General features: G+C 35.1%; 2 protein-coding genes across 7 annotated transcripts; both read right to left on the bottom strand.

Moving 5' to 3' along the window:
* Positions 1 to 2,738: 2,738 nt before the first annotated feature.
* On the bottom strand, positions 2,739 to 8,398 carry LOC115963219 (adenosylhomocysteinase-like). 2 transcript variants are annotated; one of them, XM_031082150.1, is made up of 3 exons: positions 8,068 to 8,398; positions 7,073 to 7,337; positions 2,739 to 3,485 (listed from the first exon to the last, which is right to left on the bottom strand). In XM_031082150.1, exons 1-3 carry the CDS (start codon positions 8,376 to 8,378, stop codon positions 2,739 to 2,741), a joined length of 1,323 nt encoding a protein of 440 aa, XP_030938010.1. In that variant the 5' UTR covers positions 8,379 to 8,398. The 2 variants fall into 2 exon arrangements, with proteins under 2 accessions (XP_030938010.1, XP_030938009.1); XM_031082149.1 differs by having other exon boundaries at positions 7,073 to 7,395; positions 7,991 to 8,398.
* Positions 8,399 to 12,614: 4,216 nt separating this feature from the next.
* Positions 12,615 to 21,970, bottom strand: LOC115965658 (protein STICHEL-like 2). Of its 5 annotated transcripts, none has more exons than XM_031084932.1 (8): positions 21,594 to 21,969; positions 18,859 to 20,549; positions 18,541 to 18,760; positions 17,547 to 17,732; positions 17,169 to 17,387; positions 13,729 to 14,422; positions 13,246 to 13,303; positions 12,615 to 12,875 (listed from the first exon to the last, which is right to left on the bottom strand). In XM_031084932.1, exons 2-8 carry the CDS (start codon positions 20,470 to 20,472, stop codon positions 12,801 to 12,803), a joined length of 3,066 nt encoding a protein of 1,021 aa, XP_030940792.1. In that variant the 5' UTR covers positions 20,473 to 20,549; positions 21,594 to 21,969; the 3' UTR covers positions 12,615 to 12,800. The 5 variants fall into 5 exon arrangements, 4 of the variants coding, with proteins under 4 accessions (XP_030940792.1, XP_030940793.1, XP_030940794.1 ...); XM_031084933.1 differs by lacking the exon at positions 21,594 to 21,969 and adding an exon at positions 21,378 to 21,539; XM_031084934.1 differs by lacking the exon at positions 21,594 to 21,969 and adding an exon at positions 21,225 to 21,320.
* Positions 21,971 to 23,243: the final 1,273 nt, after the last annotated feature.

Here is a 23,243-nt window from a genome sequence, read left to right on the forward strand (position 1 = left end):
TGATATAAGCTTAATAATATACTTGTGTTAGATCTCAAGCTCAAAAACATGATATTGAGCTTGAGTTTGAGCTCAAGCTTGGCTTGACCAACGAATCAAGCCAAGCCTAGCTGAGCTCAAGCTTTTATACTTTATAACAAGCTCAAGCCTGAACATTATTTGTAGGCTTGTATCAAGTTCAAGCCAATCTTGAACATTCTACTTTTGCCGTCAAGCCGAGCTTGAACATTTTATACTCGACATAGCTTAGCTCGTTTACAAATTAGACCCTTGTGCAAGGTTTAAGGGCTCTTTTCTCTTTTCTTTTTTTTATAAATAAGTTTTGCATTATGGCCAGGAAAAGAGTAGATGCAAAGTAGTAACCTCTACTTTATGTGATATTGTTCTTAGCTGATTGTCCTAAGAAATTACTTGGCCCCAATCCCCAAGGAGTTAACTCTCTACTTCTTAGTTCCTAGAGGTCTTAAAACAATGACTATTATCATATATGTCCATGCATGTCAATAAATTATTCAAATTTGAGAGGTGCACATGAACAGAGAATCTCACTTTTCTAATTTCTTTTATTTTATTTTTTATTTTTTGGTAGCTAGAACACTTTTCGAATTTCAATTTTGTAGAACATAACCAAATTACATGCTAAGATAGCTTTATGGAAAATTAGCCCGGAAAAATTAGCTATTGAAAAAAATTGGTCAACGAATATGATGGACCTGGATCTCACCTGCTTGGAAATCTGTATATTGTTTTATGATATTGCATAAAAATAATAATAATAATTGTGGTAGGGAAAAATAAGTCAAACTTGCTTTTTACCTCATACAATTAATTTATAGAGATAGGATGCCAATCAACATTTTTTACCCTTGTTTAAATGAGTTAAGCTTGAAATGAAAGGATAAGTACATGGGAATAAGTATGAAATAGGGAAACTGATTAACAATAATCTCGGATTGCTTTGTATTATGATCCTTGGAATTAGTCCGAGATACAGATTACACTTGTTCTAAGATTACAATGGTGGTTCTCTATTTTTCTCTTTCTTCAGATGTTTCATCCCCTCTTCTTAGTGGCCTCTTTGCCTTATATAATCACTCAGGTTGTATCTTGGCCTTCTATTTGGAGGGCTAGGGTTCATTTCCCTTGATACTTGTTTCATCAAGGCCTTACTAGAAGGTTTTTAGACCAGACTATGAGCTGTGATGACACTATTCAAGTGTCATCACAGATGTGAAGGATGCTTTATTTGCATTCTTCATTTCTTTACTTGACAGCAAATCTTCCTTCTCTTCCTCGGTTTGTGCCCAATGGTCTTTAGAACAGGGCCTCGGCCATCTCGAGGACGTGTCAGTATCCTCGGGGTCCTCGGGTATTATAGTCACCTTGTGCTTGTGGTGAGTCACTATATTCTCCCTAAGGATTCGCTGTCAATACTTTCCGAAGTCTTCTCTTTTGACATTGGCCTCCTGTCACTTGTCCATGTTCTCGGAATCTCGTCCTCCCACAATAATAAAAAAGTAAGGCCTCTTGAAAAAAAAATTAGAACATCTTATATTGGCTGATAAAATCTATCTGTCTTACGATATAAAAATTTTAGATAAGGCCAAACATTTTTTTTTTGAAAGGGATAAGGCCTAACAATTTAATAAATATAAATTATTTTTAAAATATTATACTCTTTAAATTTTAGTTAAGGCCCAAAAATTCAATAAATAATTTTAAAAAACATATTATACTCTTTTCAAATGTTCAATATTTATTTAAATGCGTTTCACTATGACAGTCACATTAATCATTCATTTAAGATCTTTGTCCAGCACATTAACCATTGAACTGAGTGGCTTCTTTGTGTCGCCAATGGAATTTATATTTTATTTATTTAATTTTACAAGAATAATATTTTCACATTTTATTTAATTACTATTTACTTAATAGTATTTGCTAAATTTATTTGTGTTCAAGAGTTATCCTTTTACATCATTACATGTGAATATGAAATTTGTAAATTTATGTTAAAAATGATTTTATTTTTAATTAAAATGCTTTTTATTTGAAAGATTAATAAACACAAATTTTTAAAGCTTGTTTATATTTTATTATTTTCTATTCATTTTAAAAATAACAAAAATTCATTTGAAAGTTGTTTATATTGATATATATATTTTTTTATGGTAAATTTCCATGTTTTTATACATTTAAAACATTTATTTATATTTTAACTAATATTAAATTAATTTTAATGTCATCATGGTTAAACCTCGGTCTGACTTCGAAAATCTTGAACCTCTCTCTTTTATGGTTTTTTGAACGATCCTGGTCTAAAAATTATGCTAGCGACTACACTTTGAATTATCTTTATCATAAAATGGTATTTGTTTTCGTTTTTAGAAACAAATGGAGAGAATCAAACTATTGCAATAGAATTGTTATTGGATCCTATATTGTTTTGAAAGATCTAACAAACCTTCATTAAAAAAGAACAGAAATTTCAAAGTGGTGCTGTATCCATTTGGTAGCAGTGCAAATAAAAAAAATATGAAGAAAATTTAAGGGGCTCAATCTTAACAATAGTACTCAAATTCAAGAACAGAACAAAGGATCTGCTCATTTAAATGACAAACTTGTTAAATTACAGAATAGAAACGCTAACCAGATAGCTCGTCCTGGTTCAAACAATGAAACTACAACAAAGTTTAAAACAATAATACAAGTAATTAGCACTCCACAGCATTTTTCACTCAGTATCTGTACTGAGGAGGCTTGTAAGGACCTTCAACAGGAACACTTATGCATGCAGCTTGAGCAGGAGTAAGTTTGGTAAGCTTAGCCCCAAGCTTTCCAAGATGCAGGGCTGCAACCTTCTCATCCAAATGCTTGGGCAGAACATACACCTTCTTCTCATACTTGCCAGCTCCCCTCTCCTTCCAAAGTTCAAGTTGAGCAATGACTTGGTTTGTGAAAGAGCAAGACATAACAAAGCTGGGATGCCCAGTTGCACAACCCAAATTAATAAGACGCCCCTCAGCAAGAACAATGATACCATTATTGGTCTCCGGGAACACCCAACGATCAGTCTGTGGCTTGACTGTGATGCGCTTTACACCGGGGTAAGTTTCCAGACCATGCATATCAATCTCATTGTCAAAATGGCCAATGTTGCACACAATTGCATTGTTCTTCATCTGCTTCATGTGATGAACCATGATGATGTTCTTGTTCCCTGTGGTGGTCAAAAAGATGTCAGCTTCTGAGACAACATCTTCCAGGGTTAGGACCGGAGTGCCATCCATAAGGGCTTGCAGAGCGCAAATTGGATCAATTTCAGTCACAATCACACGAGCACCAGCTCGCTTGAGAGCAGCAGCACAACCCTTGCCAACATCTCCATATCCACAGACAACAGCGATCTTGCCAGCAATAATGACATCGGTGGCTCTCTTGAGACCATCAGGGAGTGAGTGTCGACATCCATACAAGTTATCAAACTGCATTGACATCATCATAACAGAACATTATAAACTTTAGAACATCTTTGTGAAACAAACCAAAAAATAAAAGACCTACCTTTTTTTCATCTCTAAGCATCATAGATTAAACCTACATTAATTAAAACTGTACAAACTACAAATCTAACACTGCAATCTTACTCCCACCAGGTACAAAAACCAAGGAAGCAGAAATGCTATTTGACTGTAAATATCAAGATTTTATAAAATAGAAAACAATGCAACGACTGCATGATTAGACCGACCAACCATGCCTGCCCACATTAGCAACATGTTTGGTTGATGAGATGGAGCTAGAATAATAAAATGTTCAAAAAACTGGACCCAATACAGTATACCGAAGTGAAAACCCTAACAGAAATCAGAATATTTTCAAGCTAAAACCCTCCCATAAAAAAAACCACTACTTTCCATCTCTGCCCAAAAGTTACATTGACCTTGTCAAATCTCTAGTTCTCCTGGGAAGCATGGACACTGTTTTGGTTCTTTTGTATTGGGTAGTTGTCCTTCTTGTTTTGATGATGTTATCAGGAAGCTAGGAAGCTTGTTGTTTTGTATAGTTGTTGTCTAATAAAGTCTTGATTCATCGAAAAAAATGGACACTGCAAAGTGAGTGTCCCTTGCACAACCCGGACACACTGCAAAGTGAGTGTCCCTTGCATGTGTGTTATTGTTGCGTGCATGTCCTCACTGTTTTGGGGCTAGGGAGGAAAAATCCACATTTTATTTTAAAAAATTCCTTTGATTTTAGATATGTTTATATAAATTTTGATAGTTGTTATATACTTTCAAAACTTAACATAAACATAAAATATGATGCCTTAAAATAAATGAACAAATCTAATGATATGTATTAACTAATTAGTGGTCCTTATTGTGTTCTAAAATTTCAAGAATTCTTATGTTATTGGTCCCTAATTTTTCAAATTGTGTTTATAAGAAGGGCTATGTCTACAATATTTTGACAACAAATTTTAGGTGGTATTTTTTTATTGGTTCTAATTTGAATTCACCACTTAAATTAGTTATTTGGCCACTAATAACAACTTATTACCTAGAATTTATTATGAAAATATTGTAGACATAACATTTTTTTTTGTGTCTATTCTTGTTAGCTATTCTTTAGCACTAAATATAGTAAAACAGGCTGAAATTTGATGACCCAACCCGAACCCGATTTTTTTAACCGAAATAAAAACAGGCCAACTTACGACCCACTCATTTTTTGTAGGTCAACCTGACCCGACACGGCTAACCCAAGATCTAGGGGTGTGCAAAAAACCGACGAACCGAATAAACCGGTCGAAACCGACCGAACCGTTGCCAAATTTTCGATTTGGTTTCGGTTCGGTTCGGTTTCGGTTTTGAATTTTTAAAACCGAAAATGTTCGGTTCGGTTTTCGGTTGCAGATTTGAATGAACCGAACTGACCGAACCGAACCGAATCTTATTATAATATATTTTATATATATAATATAAATTTTATAAATATTTGGGCCTCCAATACCTATTTGGGCTTTTCATTTTGTTTAAAAACATTTGGGCCTTTCTTTTTTAAATATGCTCTGGCCTTTACCTTTCAAGTTTTCAATTTTAATTTTATCATTAGATTAAGTAACTATAATTAAACTAATTACTAATTAAATATCTAATTAAACTTAATCTAATTAAAGTATAAAAAAAAAAAAAAAAAAAAAAAAAACCCTATAGCCCACACGTTCTCAGTTCTTACCCTCAACTCTCAGCCTCCACTCCAGTCCCTCTCAGCTCTCACAGTCTCCTCTCACAGCCTCCACTCCAATCCCTCTCACAGCCTCCACTCCACGCCGGCTTCCACGAAATTCTTCCTCTGCGCCGCCCCCCCCACTCCAGCTTCCACGCAAATCTGCCTCTGCGCCGTTTCGATCTGCCGCTGCCTCTGTCGCTACCTCGATCTGCCTCTGCCGCCGCCTTCACACGCCGGCCTCTACATGAATCTACCTTTGCCACCGCTTCCACACGAATCGGCCTCTGTCGCCACCTCCACACGTCGGCCTCCCCACGCCGGCTTGATCTTTTCATTCTCAATTTCTCACGGTGACATTTCTAGATAACCCTCTCTCTTTTCTGTATTTTGGGTTTTGTTTAATACTGAATCAATGCTATTTTCTGTGAATCTGTGATTGTGATTTTGAGTTGTTATTTTCTTATTGAAAAATCGATAATCCCATGTGATGTTGAGTTGTTTTTTCCTTTTTGTAACTGTGAATCTGTGATGTTGACTAAAACCGAAAACCGACTGAAACTGAAATACAACCGAAACTGATCGGTTTCCAATTATTTCGGTCGGTTTCGGTTGGGAATTTCACAAACCGAAAATTTCAGTTTCGGTTGGCCAAAACTAAAAAAACCGACTGAACCGAACCGATTACACCCCTACCAAGATCCGACCTATTTTTTTAAACATTATTTTTTTCCTAAAAAATATTTAGACTACATGTCAATGTGTTAGGTGTATAGACATAAAGGCACAAAGCACTACATTGGAACTACGTCCCTAACCATTTAGTAGCCACTAGTTTCAATGGCCATGCTCCCATTTATTAAAAAAAAATTTAATTAAAAGGAAAAAAAAATACAAAAGGCAAAAGAATCTACAACTACACGTCTACATTACTAAATGTCTAACACTAAGTGAAAGACTAAGTAGTAGAGTTAAATACTATGACTAAGTAAGTAGTACTAAGTCTAACTAGCACAAAACAAAACTAAAGTAAAAGAAAAAAGTCCAAAAGTCTATATCATTAGTGAACTATGAATCTGAAAAATGTAAATTTCAAATATATACTTTTTAGTGCTTCTTATAGTCTATCTCTCTCTCAAATTTTAAAATTTTATTAAAAGCATTCTAGTTGTGAGTTATTAACCTGAATGATTTTGTAATTATGACTGTAAAGAATTTTAGTCATCCTCAAAACTATTAGAATTGAAAAGATAAGAAAACCTTTATTATTATTTCCTTCACATATATAATAGTAACACAAATAGTTTAATAATAGTAGGTGCCCACTTAACAAGAAAAAAAAAGGGTATTAGGTGCAATTCCTTTCCTTGATTGATTTGATTAATTCTCATCAAAATTTTGGCATTTATTTATTTTTCTTTTAAAGTTTTTTTTTTTTTTTTTCATGTGACAATTTGGGTGGCCCAACCTACCCACAACCCAATTGACCTGGCCCATATTCAACCTATTTAAAATGACCTATGTTTAACCCGATCCATTTTGACCCGCAACCTAATTGACTTGATTATTTGGCATGTTTATTCAGCACTATAGTTTGCTTATCATAAATGGTAGAAAATAACAATAAATTCAAAACAAGTTCCATTTAGCAAAAATCCACATAAACACAATTCAAATCTAAATCATCCCCATTTACAAAATCTAAAAAATCCACATAAACATAATCTTTTATCATGAATTCAAAATCTAAATAATCCCCATTTCTAATTTAAAAAACATAAAAACATAATATTTCATCATTAATTTAAAATCTAAATCATCCTCATTTCAAAACAAAGCATACCTTCTTCTTAGTGACAGAGTCATTGACATTAATAGCAGGAAACAACAAGCTCCCATTAGCTTGCATTTGATACAACCTCTTAACCCCAGTAGTAGTTTCCTCCGAAACACCAACCAACCTTTCCTTTATCCTCCTATACCTAGTGGGGTCCACAAGCAACCTATCTTTGATAATCCTAAACACAATCCTATACTCCCTATTTTCACACCCATTCACATCAGGCAACTTCCCACTCTTCTCGTACTCTTCCTCAGCTTTCACCCCTTCATGAATCAACAAAGTTGCATCTCCACCATCGTCCACAATCAAGTCTGGCCCACCACCTGTATTAGTATAATGAGTAAGTGATAAAACTCACCGTAATTTAATAGTTGTATTAGCACAGGAAATTCAAAGTTTGATAGTAATCTTCACTCTACCTCTCCTTTAAATTCCACATGTTGACTCTTACTAAGGTTGGCTCTATGTCTTAAGGCCGCCAAGTAGAAAATGACCTTCAAATTTTAACCAATAAAATTATTTCTTTTATTTTAATAGTATTAATTAAACCCAAATTAGTCAATAAATAAAATAATAATATTTTTATCAAAATGAAAATAAGAAAAAAAAAATGTTATTTCTACAATATTTTTTACAATAAATCTTAAGTGTCAGGTTGTTACTAATTATTATTAATGAATAAAAAAAAATTCAAAAATGAATCTAAATTAAAACTAATAACAATTTAACACCTAATATTTATTGTAACCCGTAACACTTCTAAAAAAAAAAAAAAAAAAAATAGCATAATACAAACAAAATTTCACAACAATAAAGTTGACAAACTTTCACCATACTAATCTTTTATTACTTCTCATCTAACTATCCATGTCTTCCTAACGTCACCTTTACTATCAACTTAAAGCATAATATAACAACCTGGGCCCCAGTCCAAAGCCTTCCCCATACACCACCAGTACTCTTCCAAGGTCTCGCCTTTCCATGCAAAAACCGCGGCGGAGTCACGGGCAATTGCGGCGGCAGCGTGGTCTTGGGTTGAGAAGATGTTGCATGAGCACCACCGGACTTCGGCGCCGAGGGCGGTGAGGGTCTCGATGAGGACGGCGCTTTGGACTGTCATGTGGAGAGAGCCGGTGATGCGGGCGCCTTGGAAGGGTTGAGATGGGCCGAATTCACTGCGGCAGGACATGAGACCTGGCATTTCTACTTCGGCGAGCTCGATCTCGAGGCGGCCAAAGACGGCTTGGGAGATATCTTTGACTTTGTATTCGCTGCCTGTTGGTGTTTTGGAGACAGTGAGCGCCATTGTTGGGAGCTTGGGACTGGGGGAGGTGTGGAGTGTTGGAGGTTTTTTTTTTTTTTGATAGGAAGTGTTGGAGGTTTTGTTTGAACTTTGGAGTGTCAAAGGTGCGAATATTAATATATAGGCGTGGAACGTGGATTGAGAGACGACTACGTTTTTTTTGTTTTTTTAAGGTGGAAAATGGAGAAGAATCAAAGTAGGGTGGTTAGTCATATTCACGTGTTGTGTGCGTTTCTATCTACGAAGTACTAACTGTATAAAAAGAGTCTGACTTCCCATTTTATTGGATGTCCCCGAAAGGACAAAAGAGAGTTATACTTCAATTTCATTCTTGAATGAATATTTCACATTCTCCTAAAAAACAAATATATATGAAAAGGAGAAAGGTTACGTAAACAATATTTTCACAATAAAACAATAAATCAAAGTATGGACAAAATTGGATTTTGCTTTTTTTTATCAAACAATCCAGCATTTTGTCTTATTTCCCAAACTAATTAGAGAAATATCCCTCTTTTGGAACTCGATTTTGAAAAAATTGAGTTAAGTCCTATAGTGACGTTTTAAGAAGCTTATAGTGGCATTTTAAGGAGCCTATAATGGCGTTTTGGAACTCAAGCTCTATGAACTCGAGTTATAGGTATAAAACAAAAAAAACAAAAACAAAACTTGCATGGAACTCAAGTTCATGGAGCTCGAGTTCCAAAACGTCACTATAGACTCCTTAAAACGTCATTATAGGCTCCTTAAAACGCTATTATAGAGCTCCAGAATTTTTTTTTTAAAAACTCAATTTTGAGAAAATCGAGTCTCAAAAGATAGGCATTTCCTTAATTAGTTTGAGAAATAGAGCAAAATGCTAGTTTTTTTTTTTTTTTAAATAAAAAAAAAAAAGGCAAAAGCCCATTTTCTCCATCAAAGTATAGTGGTTAGTCACATTCACATGTCATGTACTTCTATCTACCAACTATATAAAAAATATGTAAGCATTTAGCATATATATATATAGTTGGGTTCAAGTTACACCTGATGCAATTCTAAGCAATGTTACACCACTCAATCACTTATTATTTAATTCAAAATTTGAAAATCTAATTGTTGAATTACATATTCTATATATTCTTAACATGAATGTCAATTTTTATGCCAATCAGATGTAATTTATCATTCGATCCATAAACTTATCTTTAATGTATTATTTCAAAGTACAAAAACTTGAATTTAAACAATTAATTGATGACATGACTATTGAAATTTAATCACCTTGAAATTTTGTAAGAATTGAGAATATACAAAGATAATGTAATCTAATGGTGGATTTGTCAAAATTCACATCCAATTACAAAATATTGGGTGGTGTAATATTGTTTAAAGTTACATTAGATGTAACTTGAACTCAACTCATAAGAGAATTCCCCTTTTTCAATTGGATTTTTATGTGGTTCAAAAATAATCTCATTAATGAATGGTAATTTCATTTAGAAACAATGACATAAATGTCAAATAACAAATTTCATTTTGAATTTAGAAGAGAATTCCTAAAATTTAGGATTTTTTTTTTCCTTCATGTTCAAAAAAGAAATTACAGTTACGGCTTATCTCTAAATTTTATCATTTTTATTTGTTTGAAAAATTAAAAAAAAAAAAATCTAAATTATAATAGATACATATTATTAACTTTTACAAAAAAGTAAAATAAAATAAAAATAGAAGAGCCTCTAAACATGCACTTATATATTCTCGCTTACAATTACTATTGTGGTGAAGCATGGCAATAGGTTATGGCAGCTTTTGTGTTTAACTTTTTGTGAGTTTCACAAGTAATGTTAAGGCACAAACAATTTTATAACATTTTTACAATCTGTACATGTTGATGTGACAAATTCTTACAGGTTCTCATTGAGGCTCACCACAAACATTATCTTTTTATTTACTAATAAGTAATAATCACTTACAACATCAGTAGTTTATAAAAAAATTGTAAAATAGTTTGTGGGTTTAGCATTTTTCTTTAATAAAATAAAAAATAAAGCAAAGACGCAACATTTTCACAATAATTTTACAATAAAAAGTAAAAATAGGTGCCAAGCTATTAATGGTAGGTAAATGGAAATCAATAATAATTTATCGCTTAGACTTTGTTGTGAAAATATTATTTGTTGGAGCACTGTTTTAAAATAATAATAAAAGTCAAAGCTAATTCTTTATGTTTGTCTTTGAGGGCAATGCGTTTCATTTAAGATTATTTTAATATTTTATCTGTTGTGTCTCACGTTGAGTCTATGACAGCAATGGGTTTGCGTTAAATTTTTTTATCTTTTATATATGTACGTATTTAACGAAGAGTAATGCTACAGTCACAAATTATTTTACAATATTTCTATAAATATTGATGTGGTCAACCTCTTATTGGTTTTTATTTATACCCATTATTAATATCACTTTTTCATTTACTAATAATCACTCACCACATTGACAATTTATAAATTTTTTTGTAAATTAGTTTATATTTCAAGCATTATTCTTTAACAAACCCGTTTTAACGTTTTCCAGTGGGAAAGTAACGCGTAGGATTCCGTAGCTTTGATAACAAAACGGAAGACGCGAGTTTTATAAATGTTGTGAAACAGCAAAAGTTTAAAGTTGTTTAACTGAGATACCAAAACAATGATTGAGGTACGATTACAAATTTACAATATGCAGTTGCACCGTGCAATTAACCCATTTTCTTCCTTTTTCCTTTTTTTTTTTCTTTTTTTTACATTTTTAACTTTTTAATAATTTTTATTTAATAGTTGAGATTGAAAGTTCCTTTTTTCAATTCTCAATTTCAAACATTTATTACAATTACATTAGGTGCAATACCTAAGGTATAGTGATTTAGTGCAACTCCTTAGGTTGCCTCCCAAACTAGTATAAGTAAACACATATGTTTATTAATTATGGTAGGGTCTCTTAATCCTATTGCAACATGCAACATGTTTATTAAACAAGTTGATATCTCCTAATATTTATATGACATCTATGATTCAATTCCTCCATTCTCCATTGTAATTGTCATAAAAAAAATTGACACAATTCTCGCATATATAATTCGCTTAATAAATGAGTAACGTAGTTAAGTTAACATATTTACCTACCCTAAGGGGTTATTTGGGTGGTGGGCTCATTGGTTTGAGGCAAAATTAACATATCTACCTACCCTAAGGGGTTATTTGTGTGGTAGGCTTACTGGTTTGAGACAGTTTTGATCAATCACAATATCAGTCCATAGAGATTCTAGGGTATCTCATGGATAGAGAGTGAAATAGTTTATTCAAAAACTAGCACACAAATTTCTTATATTAAAAAAAAAGTAAACATATTTAACTAACAATGCTGACACAAATAACCTATTAGCAATTTTTCATATTTTATAGAATGTATAAGTATATAACTAAATTTCAAACAAAGTTACCAACCACCCAAATATAATAGTTACAACCATAAGTTTTGAAGGGTAAAACCTTCAATAAAATGGGTCGAACAGGTTCGAACGTGTTTCACTGCCAAACTCAAATTGATCTCATGTCAACTCAAATCTAATTTGAACCCGTTAAATATAAACCCTAGCATGTTAACATCATGTCATGTTTGCATCAAGTCAAATATTAACACCTTGGGCGGGGGTTCAAGCCAGGAAACACCATAAATAATGCCGGCATTGTTCTATCACTAGACGGTAGACCCTCTTTGTTTCCCTTTTAATTCTCAGACTTGAACCCACGAATCCACGATCTATCGATTTTAATGAAAGCCACTTACAATCGTATTAAGGCTTGACCTTTTAAAAAAAAAAATTGTTAAACTTTCCCTCTTACATGGGTCATCGACTAGTTGAGATGAATGTCCGCAGTCAGTACTCACTAGGAGTCTAGGACACCAATTTAAAATGAATTTGGGCCAGAATCAGCATAAAATTTGAGAAATCCAACTGGACCAGGCACGTCACACATGGTAGAAAGTTGTAGAAAGTGATCGTTGCACATTCATATTCAATTTGCTGAGCCTGTTCCTATGGCAGAATTATATTCTCATAAGTCCTAATAAACTAGGCAGCTACATCAAATTTGCAATCATTTCTAGCCCATATGAGACTTGTAACCATTTGTGACATTGCTCAACATTTGCAACTGTGAAATGCTATATTTCTCCTGGGCCTCGTTCACTATTTCTTTATGTTCCACAAAATGACATGACTACTGAAATCAGAACTTGTTAGCTCTATATATATTTTTTGTTGCCTTATATGAGAGCTCGCATGGAGCATCAAAAGGTTTTGCAATATAATTTCAAAAAAAAATGAGCAAGAAATAAATATCTATGAAGCTCCTGCCTCCTATGCGGCAATCAAAATTTAATGCCATATTGTCCTATATTGCAGAACTACTTAGCAGTGGCACAGGGAAGTACCCACCCCATCAAGTGGGACCCTTGTCTTGGATGCCTTGGCTGCCAGCCCTGCAACATCAACACATCATCTGGTCATAATTCAATAATTCACAAAAAATTTCACATAGATGAGAGGTTCTGAATGGTATACAATAAAAGTAATATCAATAGTAATTCTCATAAAAGTGATGTTGTACTAGTCACAATCTGACACTTTGACAAATGGTGAAATTTGTGGTATTTGAAGCATTGTTGCTTGTTGGTCATATTTAACTTTCAAGTCCAACTACTATATATTTGACATGGGCCATAGATATTAATATTGTTGCACCCACTTTTGTTTTTTGGTTTGTGTCCAAAAAAGGAAAAAAAAAAATATCATTTTTATTTCTTATCAAATCCAAGACATTCCCTAGGGTTAGAGTTCTGGTAGAATTACCTTCTCATGAGGAAAAGTGGGTGTTCTCCAACAAAGCACATCTGAGTTCTTCCTCAGTCTGCCACAGGAAAATAGGTCGTTCAATGAGAATATAAACACTATTAGAGGGCATGTGGCCACAAAAATTTCCTTCTTCTATGATAATAAACCCTAAAAAAAGCTGATAGCCACATTCAGGACAGACCTAATGGTGTCTCCTTTAAGCTACTCTTAATAAATTTTAGTTTGATGAGTTTTTATCAATTGGCAAGGGAAATTGCAATGGCCTAAACATCCCTCGCATGTACAAATAAACTACTTTGTAAATTCAATCCATTTGTGGATCTTTTATCTTACTCAAATTAGTAGGCATTGATCATTCTATTTCAGTATGCTCTGATGGAAGAGTGGCACTTTAAGTCTGTATCATTTACAAATCATACCAAAGGTTGTGCATACACAAGCAGCAAAGGCACTGAAATAGAGAATAGAGGAACCACTTACACATTATCATCACTTGCAGTACAAGTTTCAACAGATGATTTCCTGGGGATAGACAATGCAAGCGTGTTTTCGTTTTCGATACCTGAACAGACAATCTGAGAAGAGTCTGATGAGCGCAACTTCTTTTGAAGCCTCAGTGTTCTCAGAAAACAGTTTGGTTGATCCTCTGGATCTTGAACAAATAAAACCTGGCTTCCACAGTTGCTTCCCTCTTCCATTGAAGAATCAACTCCTAACATAGACATTTTTGGCATATCATTCTGTAATGATCTGCAGGTTGGGGCTGTCCCTGTGCTCAGTGCATTTCCTTCACTATTTCTCAAAGTCCTTACCACCTCTGTTTTGTGACAGCAGTTGTGTGGCATATGAGAACCCCCATCTGAGGAAGAGGTTAGAATAGCTCTATCTCTTATCATAGTTTTTTCAGAGGTATAATCAAATTGGTCTGAGTCACTTCCATGTTCAGTGGATGTTTGACACTTCCGTTGCGTTCTGCGCGAACAACTGAACAAACTAAAAGATGGCTTCCTAACTTTGGCATACTTTGGATCAGAATCATAAGAAGCAGGATTGATCCTAATCTCTACATTACAACCCAGTATAAACTGAAGTGAACTTGCAATCTCTTTCCATGACTTTTCAGCCTTAGATGTATCGTTAGGATGGTGAAATTCCAATTCAGCAAATGCAATACCTGAAATTTGGATGATAAATAAGCCATTACTCAAACAGACATAGCAAGACGCATATTACAATCCTCAGAATCGCAAAACAATGAATGATGATGAAAAGAGAACAATTTTCATGTACATGCACTATTTCAGTCAGAAAAAGATCAATGTCCAAAATAGGTGAAATGACAAGACCAAAAAAATGGTTCAAAACATACATGTAGCTGAAACCAACTACCAAAGATAAAGGTATTGTTAAATTGGGTTTCTATATTAAAACTGGTACAACCAGAAAACTTGACACGACTAACCCATTTATTAACAGGTCATGAGTTGAGGTTAAACAAATTTGAGTCATATTCGAGTCAACACAGTTGACCCATTTAATAAACGGGTTCTCTATTTGTATTCAACAGGTGAATGCGTTTGACCCGTTTAGCTTATAAATGTATTAGCTTTTATTATTATTATTTTGTTATTATTGCTTAATTTATTGTTATAATTATATGTTTATTACTATACTTATGTTTATGGTTGTAATTGTATTTTCATTTTAGATATATGGCAATTGATAACAGGTTATTCAGGTCAAGTATGACCTATTAATCAAACATGTTATTAAACAAGTTATTTGTATTGACCTTTACATGACTTTGTTAATTAAACGGGTCAAATGTGCCGTGTTAGGTCAACTTGTTTAATAAACAGGTCATAGGATTGAGAATTCTTGACACGTTAACTAAATAGGTTGGGTTTGAGTGAACCAATATAACTGAATACTCATGGCTCGACATGATACAAACCCTACCTGTGAACACGAATTTCCACCCCTAATTAAAACCTAGGAAGCAGAGATATTTTCTTATTTAGGGTGTCGTACCCGTGTCATTCTGATGTCATACCGGCCATTTTATGTTGTAATTTTTCAAAAATTGCTCATGTCGTTGTGTTGTAACCATACTCGTGTCCATGTCTGTGCTTTCTAGATTAAATCTCTAGAGATGTGTACAACTCATCCACCTAAACCTGATACTACAAGTAGTTCCATATACAATCTAGTCAAATGTCACAATACTTTGATGATTGGTAGAGCTCAACTATTATTGGACAGAACATTCTTGACATCTGATATTAAAAGTATACATGTTTCATCTCAACATAAAGCATGCACTCTGTCTGTGGGTCTAGAACACACCACACACCACACCCTCACACCCATTCTTCTTCCTTTTTCTTCCCCCCTGTTGGGTTACATGTGTGAGTGAAGTCCCACATTGAATAAAGATGAGAAGAATGAGTGATTAATATAACATAATTGAGCACATACCCATTAAGCTTAGGCCTTTTGGGTTAAAGTGTGTCTTTATATGTTATATTAATTACTCAAGAAAGCTCCCCAATGTGTTTATCCTTCCAACAAGTGGTATCAGAGCCCATGGTGGTGTGTGGCGAAGGTGGTGAGGTGTTCATGGTCCCTACCCAGCAGAGACAGAGAAAGTCTAAATGGCCCACACACAAAGATCTTGGAGAAAAAAAAGAAAAGTCCAACAAAGGAATATTGCTAATGGTGCTAAATAATGGTGTGGTGCGAGGTTCTCATGGACATGGATGTGCGGGGTTCTCATGGATGTGTGTGCAAGGTTGACATGTGGTTCCCATGGATGACGTACGAGAGATCCATGGATGATGCGTTGATGAAGTGAAAAGCCCATTAGACAAGGGGGAGTGAGTAGGACTTGTTCATAGCCCACAAAGAGGTCTTGAGGACTTGTTCATAGCCCACAGAGAGGTCTTGAAACCCACAAAGAGGCAGAGACTTACACATGAGGGGGAGATTGTTGAGTTACATGTGTGAGTGAAGTCCCACATTGAATAAAGATAAAAAAAATAAAATAAAATAAGTGGTTAATATAACATAATTTAGCATATACCCATTGGGCTTAGGACTTTTGGGTTAAACTGTGTCTCTATATATTATATTAATTACTCAAGGAACCTCCCCAAAGTGTTTATCCCCCCAACACCTCCCACCCCCTTTTTTTTGATATGTTTCACAGATAATGAACTTCTACAAAATACTTTTGTGATATCCAGGCAAATGTTTCTGGAAAATCAGATATCATTTGTAGAGAGTATATTGCTTATGTGGTGATAGTCAAAAGGATGAGCCAAGTCTTGAAAAAAACGCAATGGTTTGGGAGTTTTTGGATGTTTTGTCCATCTCTAATTTTATTTATTTTTCTTAGAGATGCATCAATGATAAATGTTTAGATTAATTTTTTTTTTTTGGATAAATAAATAGATTTAATTGGAAGAATTATTAATACTATTAGTAAAAGCATCTTATAATATCAATAGTAAGGGACCCTAATATTATTCAAGGAGCAATTTTTCTCCCCTTTCAAATAAATTTCAAGAGCATACATTAATGGGCTGTTGAAATGCGATTAGAATTAATGCACAACTTGGATATTTGGCAGCTAGAGCTCATTGGCATCACATTACACAAGATTGAATTCATGTGCACCACCTTTAGCATGACCTTCATTTCTCTTATTGATTCAACATAATAAAAGCCACTAGCAAGGACGTAGAAGCTTTCTTTTTGTTACAGTCCATCTCGTGAGTAATATTTATAAATCTCCTAATTGAACCAAAGCTAAGATCACCACTTGCCACCTATACCCCAACTAATTTTCCTAGGATATGAATTTACAGGTTGCATAAACGTATTAGTTTTCTGGTAAAAAAATTAGCAGATTGATGTACCTTGATTAACACAAAGAGAAGACAACTTCCCTTGCTTCCTAAGAAAATTCTTCAGTGAATTGGACTGGCACAAGTCTGAGGTTTTCTTCCATATGGATTCCAACGTTCCTTTACAATCCTCCTGAATTCCCAATTTATTTGATTTATAGTCATCGCATGAACAAGTTGCAAGATATTTTGAACCCTCTCCTCTGCAAGATGGACTGCAAAAATCACCATCTGCATCCAAAAAAGAGCAAACTTGAAGATGAAAGTCTAATCAAGCTAAACTGTGGCTTTTTATCAACCGCCCCCCCACCCCCACCCCCCCAATCCAGAAAAAGGGGGAAAAAACAACAAAGCTATTTGTTAAGAACCAATAATTGTGATGATTCTCACCTTGCTCCCGTGCATTTCTCAAACACAACTTTGAATCATTTGCATCCGAGGAAGAAGACTCCATAGAGCTTAAATGTAGAAGAGCTACAGTAAGCCATGTTGTTTGATTCTTAGACATCCTCAATTGCTTCTCTGCTTCAGAAAGTATTCTCAATGCATGGCTCAGTTTCTGCATTTCGGCTTCAGCTATGACACACAAAATTGCAAGAACTCAGTCCATATGGCTATAAGCAAATGATAATAGTGGAAGATATGCAGAGTGTGGAAACATGATAAAACCACTATGTATACTCACTAAATCAATAGTGACAATAGCATCTTCAATCTATATGAAAGGAAAAGTATTGATAAACTAAATCAACAGAGTTAGAGACCATAGACTGTATACTCTGTATCAGCCCTTTACCCCGAACACATACCGGATGCTGTTTACCACTACATTTAAAACAGCATCTTCAATTTATATTAAAATAGTGGATACTGTTTTCCTAAAGAGATATTTGGTTGTCAACAAAGCTATATGTAGAAACACTATTTGTGTCTCTAGCACCAAGTAATAAAATGGGTCCACACATCAGCTCAATTGGTTGGCCTCATGGGAACCCCCTGTGAGGCCTCCCCATTCGAGTCCTAAGATTATCCGATATACGGTTCTTGCGACGTTGTGCGCAAGGTTGTGTATCCAAGGTTTACTCAACAGGGGAGGCTAAATGAAGTGGCCCTGCTTCATTTAAAACAAAAAAACAAACAAAAAGAAATATAAAAGGAAGGAAGCATAAATTAAGTGGTCATACTCAGTGAACTAGATAATTAACAAGTGTGGGCCAAAATATCAGCCAGTGAGACGTATATGGCAAATCAAAAATTCTTGTAGCAACTTATATCCATTGCAAATATTTTGATAGGATCCATCTGTGGGAAAGCCAAACATGGATCATATAGCAACTTGTACAGTATGATGACCATACTATAAATGACAATATACAGTACTTACAGGTGTGCCGAGTAGAAAACTTTCTTCTGAGTTCAGAACTTCCTTCCTGACTTTTACCCGCAAGAATGTCCATAATGAGATTTGCCAGCTGTGATATAAGTTGCATAGGATCGATCCTTGACCTCATCAATTCCCTGGCTCTTATTACAGTATTTGAAGTGTCAGATGACAAAGCCAAATCCAGCAAATCAAGCAATTCATCATCGGAAACAATCCCAATCTGCAAAACAACAACAACAAAGGGGAATTCTATTATAATTTTGAACGAGAAGACGTGCTCTAGAAGCCTATTTAACAAAACAATAGCCCAGCACTCACAAGCTCATAGGTCAATGTAATTGTGATTTTTTTACCAAGCAAACTCAGCTGATCAAGCATCATCTCTGCATCCCTAAGTGAGCCATTGCATTTGGAAGCAATAAAGTCTAGAGCAGCCTGATCAAAGTCAATGCCCTCTTCAATGCAAATTTTCTCCAATCTGTTTGCAACATCAGTATCTTTTATCTTTGGAAAGTGATATCTTTGGGACCGTGACACTGCACTTCGGGGCAGTTTGTCCAAGTCAGGAGTAATCATTACAAAGACAACGTGCTGAGAAAGGCTGTCTAGGCTATTCAAAACAGTCAACCATGTTTCCCCCCTCAATAAGTGGCATTCGTCAACAATGAAAACCTTAAACCGTGATGAAACTGGAGGGATGACTGCACTCTTAACAAGGGATCTAACTCTGTCCATCCGATTAATTCTCACAGAATCCACTTCCTTAACATCTCTGCTCCTTCCAGAAAAGATTAAAACGCATTCTCGACACAGACCACATGGCCTATGCTGCTCCAATGAGAGGCAATTCAGTGCTGCCGCAAATATCCTAGAAGCCGAGGTCTTTCCCGTACCACGTGGACCATGGAAGAGATAAAATGATGTTATCCTTCCTTTGGAGATGGCACCCAAAAGAGACCTTGCCACTACATTTTGTCCAACCAATTCATTAAAAGATTTTGGCCTGAATTTCTGACTCAAACACCTAGGAGTTTCTGAATATGGAGTGATTTCATGACCAATCTGCTTTGAGCTCCTCTTTCCATAAAGAGTGGGTCCATCTATGTCCCCAGATAACAAGGGATGTTCTTCTACATCAGAAGAAAGATATGATTCTCTGAATTTGGGAGACCTTGACCAACAGCAGCTTATCCCACACCCATGATGACTGTGATCTGCGACATCTTCATTTGCAAATAATGTTGCACTATGGCCTGAAACAGCATCATTCGCAGATAGACATGGACTACCTACCCGACTTGTAACATCACCCACAGCCCCAAAGGATTTCACTTGATTTTTGTATAGAAATTTTTGTTTTGACACAATATGATCTGCTTTTTCTGCTTGTGATGATCCTATGGTTGGTTCATTGCATGAATCAACATCCTCCAAGCAATTGATGGAGGGTGTTATGTATGTCAAGTCCAATCCAATATCGCGATGATTTTCACAATATCTTTCACTCAATGATTTATTTTCATAAACCTCTTCCTGATTTGATGCAAAATAGTCCAATCCTTCAACCTGTTTGGTCCTATTGGGAGGGCCTGTCCTTCCTCCCCAACCTGATTCCTCAGGTAAGACCAACTTGGATTTTCCCAAAGTGCAGTTTAATTCAAAATCATCAACATAATCCTCTCTCAATCCATATAAGCCTAAATTCTTTGACCTCAAAGTACCATAACCATCAGAGCCACCCTGGTGGCAATCATTCATGAACTGCAAAGAAATCCCGTTCCTCGAATTGGTTTCCCAATTCACATTGTCAACCAAAGAAGAGAATTTGCTCATAGAATTAGTTGCTGGATCCCTCAGTGACCTCACTCTCCTCAATGCTACTAGAGTTTTTGATATAGGAATATCAACAGAATGTCTCCTCCCATCATTCATTTTCAAAATAAATCAAATTAAGGTTCTCACCAAACTTCAAATCCCAAACTCGAATATCAATACCTACAAGTAAGCACCTGCAAGAGAAAAATCAATAAGAAAACAATCAAAAGAGACCCCCAATAATCCACTCAGTCATACCCAGTAACCCATCCAATCACTCCAAACAGGTATAAAATCTTACTAGTTCAATATTTCCAGACGCCCAGAACCATATACATAGAGAAAATTAACCAAAATATTTCAACAAATAGTGTCACAAAACGATACATATAAACAAACCCAACAAAAAAGGGCACAGAATCTCATTAGTTCTCAACAAAAGCACTCAGCATTACCATTTATAGAAATGAGCATTAAAATTTAAAAAACCCAGCAAAACTAGAAAAACAATGTGGCACCTTTTATCACAAAATGACATTATAGCATTCAAAACTCAAAAGGGGGATTAAAAAAAATTAATTTTTCTAACCTCTAACCATGGAATAACTGAAAGCCATTAACATAGTCATGAAGAAAAACAAACCCAGAACAATGTAGCACCTTTTATCATATAATGACATTACAGAATTCAAAATAAAAATATATAAATAAAAATTTCTTTTTTCTTACCCTGAACCTGGAATAAACAGAGACCCATTAAAACAGTCATGAAGAAAAAAACAAACCCAGAACAATGTAGCACCTTTTATCACAAAATGACACTATAGAATTCAAAATAAGAATAAAACTCAAAAACTACATACACATACACATTTTTCCTCACTCTGCAACTGGAAAAAGAGAAACCCAATAACACAGTCAAGAAGAAAAACAAACACAGAACAATGTAGCACCTTTTTTTTTTATCACAGAATGACATCATAGAATTCTAAAAACAAAAAAAAAATCAAAATTTTCCTCACTCTGAACATGGAATATCAGAAACCCATAAACACAGACATTGGGAAAAACAAACAGAGACCAATGAATAAACTATTCCCACTTCAGTACCATTCCTTCTAAAGAGAGAGAGAGAGAAAGATAGAGAATCTTAAAAATTTTCAAATTCGATACAATACAAAAAAAGCGAGTAAAAACAAAGAAAACGAAACGACAAAGTTGAAAAAAAAAGCTCAAACCTGGATTAAAAAAAATATGGGTTTGAAAGTATCGTATAAAATAGTAATAGTAATGGTTCTGAGTAGTTCGAGGTTGACGAAATGCGAACCAATAGCGTACAAGGCGGAGCACATAGAAAAAACAAGAAGAAGAAGAACAAAAAAGAACTCTAAGCCTAAACCTGAGGTTTTGGTGTTTGTGGTTGAAGAGTTTGACTCTATACAGTTGTGGAGCCTAGAGTAGGAGGAGAAAGAGGATGAGAGGTTGTAAGTGGCAAAGTAGTAAATGCCATTAATGCTAGGGGTTGTTAGGCAAGCCATTTTCTCGTGAAACCTGTCGACGTGTACTAATACTATGAGAGAGAGAGAGAAATTGTTTTTGTTTGTTTGGTAGCTTTGTTGCAGAGGGGTTGCAGAGGGGGGTTGTGTGTCTCTCTCGACCAGTGAGCCAAATAGGTGGTGGGGGTGTTTTCGTCATTTAATAACATATAAGGCGGTTTCATGTCAGTTTAGGTTTTTTGGTTGGTTGACTTGAAGTGGTGCCCACGCTCAGTGTTTTGGCGCGTTCTTGCACTGTCTGAAAGACTGGCGGTGAGAGACGTAACTAAGAACATTGAATATAAATCCAGTCATGCCTCATTCCATCTCTTGTTCCGCAGGCGCGAGTTCAGTGGATAAGGTGTTACTGGGATCACGTTTAAGTGAAAAATAGTAACTTAGGCTGTATTTGGTTCAATGTAAATCGAATTCTGAGTGTAAAATGAATATAGGGAAAAATATTTTCAAGTATTTGATTGTATTCCAAAAAATGCTTTGAAAAATATTTTTTAGTATTTGGTTGTGATCCTGAAAATGCTCTAGAAAATCTATTTTTATCATGTTTCTCATATTTTATTAAGATCCAAACAAATATTATTATAGAGAACCAAAATATATAAACAATCAAAGAAACAAAAATCAAAACAAAAAAAATCATTAAACCAAGACCAATCATGAGAGAGGGACTTAAGTGACAAAGAGAGAGAGATAGGTTCATGGGTGACTTGGTGGTGGCAACGACAGTGGCGACATGGACACGGTGGGTCGATCTAAAGGTGGTGACTCGATCTAGGAGTGGGTTGCTCACACGGTGGACAAATCGGCTCAGGGGTGGGTTGCTCATGGTGGTCTGATTAGCTCAGGGGTGGGTCGTTCACTGAGTTGGTGACGATGAGGAATGGGTCGGCGGAGTGAGATGGGTTGGTGAGGATGAGGGATGGGTCGGCAAAGTACCCTCTCCTTGCTCGACTTGAGGGATGGGTCTTCTTTCTCTGGGTGTGAGTCTGGCGAGAATGGGTCTTCTTGCTCAGTCAAGACCCATGTCTTCTTTCTCTGTACTCTCTTCTTGCTCTTTCTCTCTCTCTCTCTCTTCGGGTGTCTGAGTTCGGAAATCATTTGAAGGTAAAATACAAGTGTAATTGGTTTTCATGCGTGAGGCTGTCTATTTTACGGTCAACTGAAATTCATTTTCAGTTTGACCGAATTTTCATATGCACCTAAACACCCTTAAGGGTGTAAAACGTTTTCCTGATTTCCTTTACCACTGAAACATACACAGCCTTAGGTTACCTTTTTTTACCCTTTAGAACAAAGAATGTAATCTAGTGTTTTTTTTTTTTTTTAAGATGAATA

This window comes from Quercus lobata, chromosome 10 (genome assembly GCF_001633185.2).
Source record: "Quercus lobata isolate SW786 chromosome 10, ValleyOak3.0 Primary Assembly, whole genome shotgun sequence".
Classification (NCBI taxonomy): Eukaryota; Viridiplantae; Streptophyta; class Magnoliopsida; order Fagales; family Fagaceae; genus Quercus; species Quercus lobata.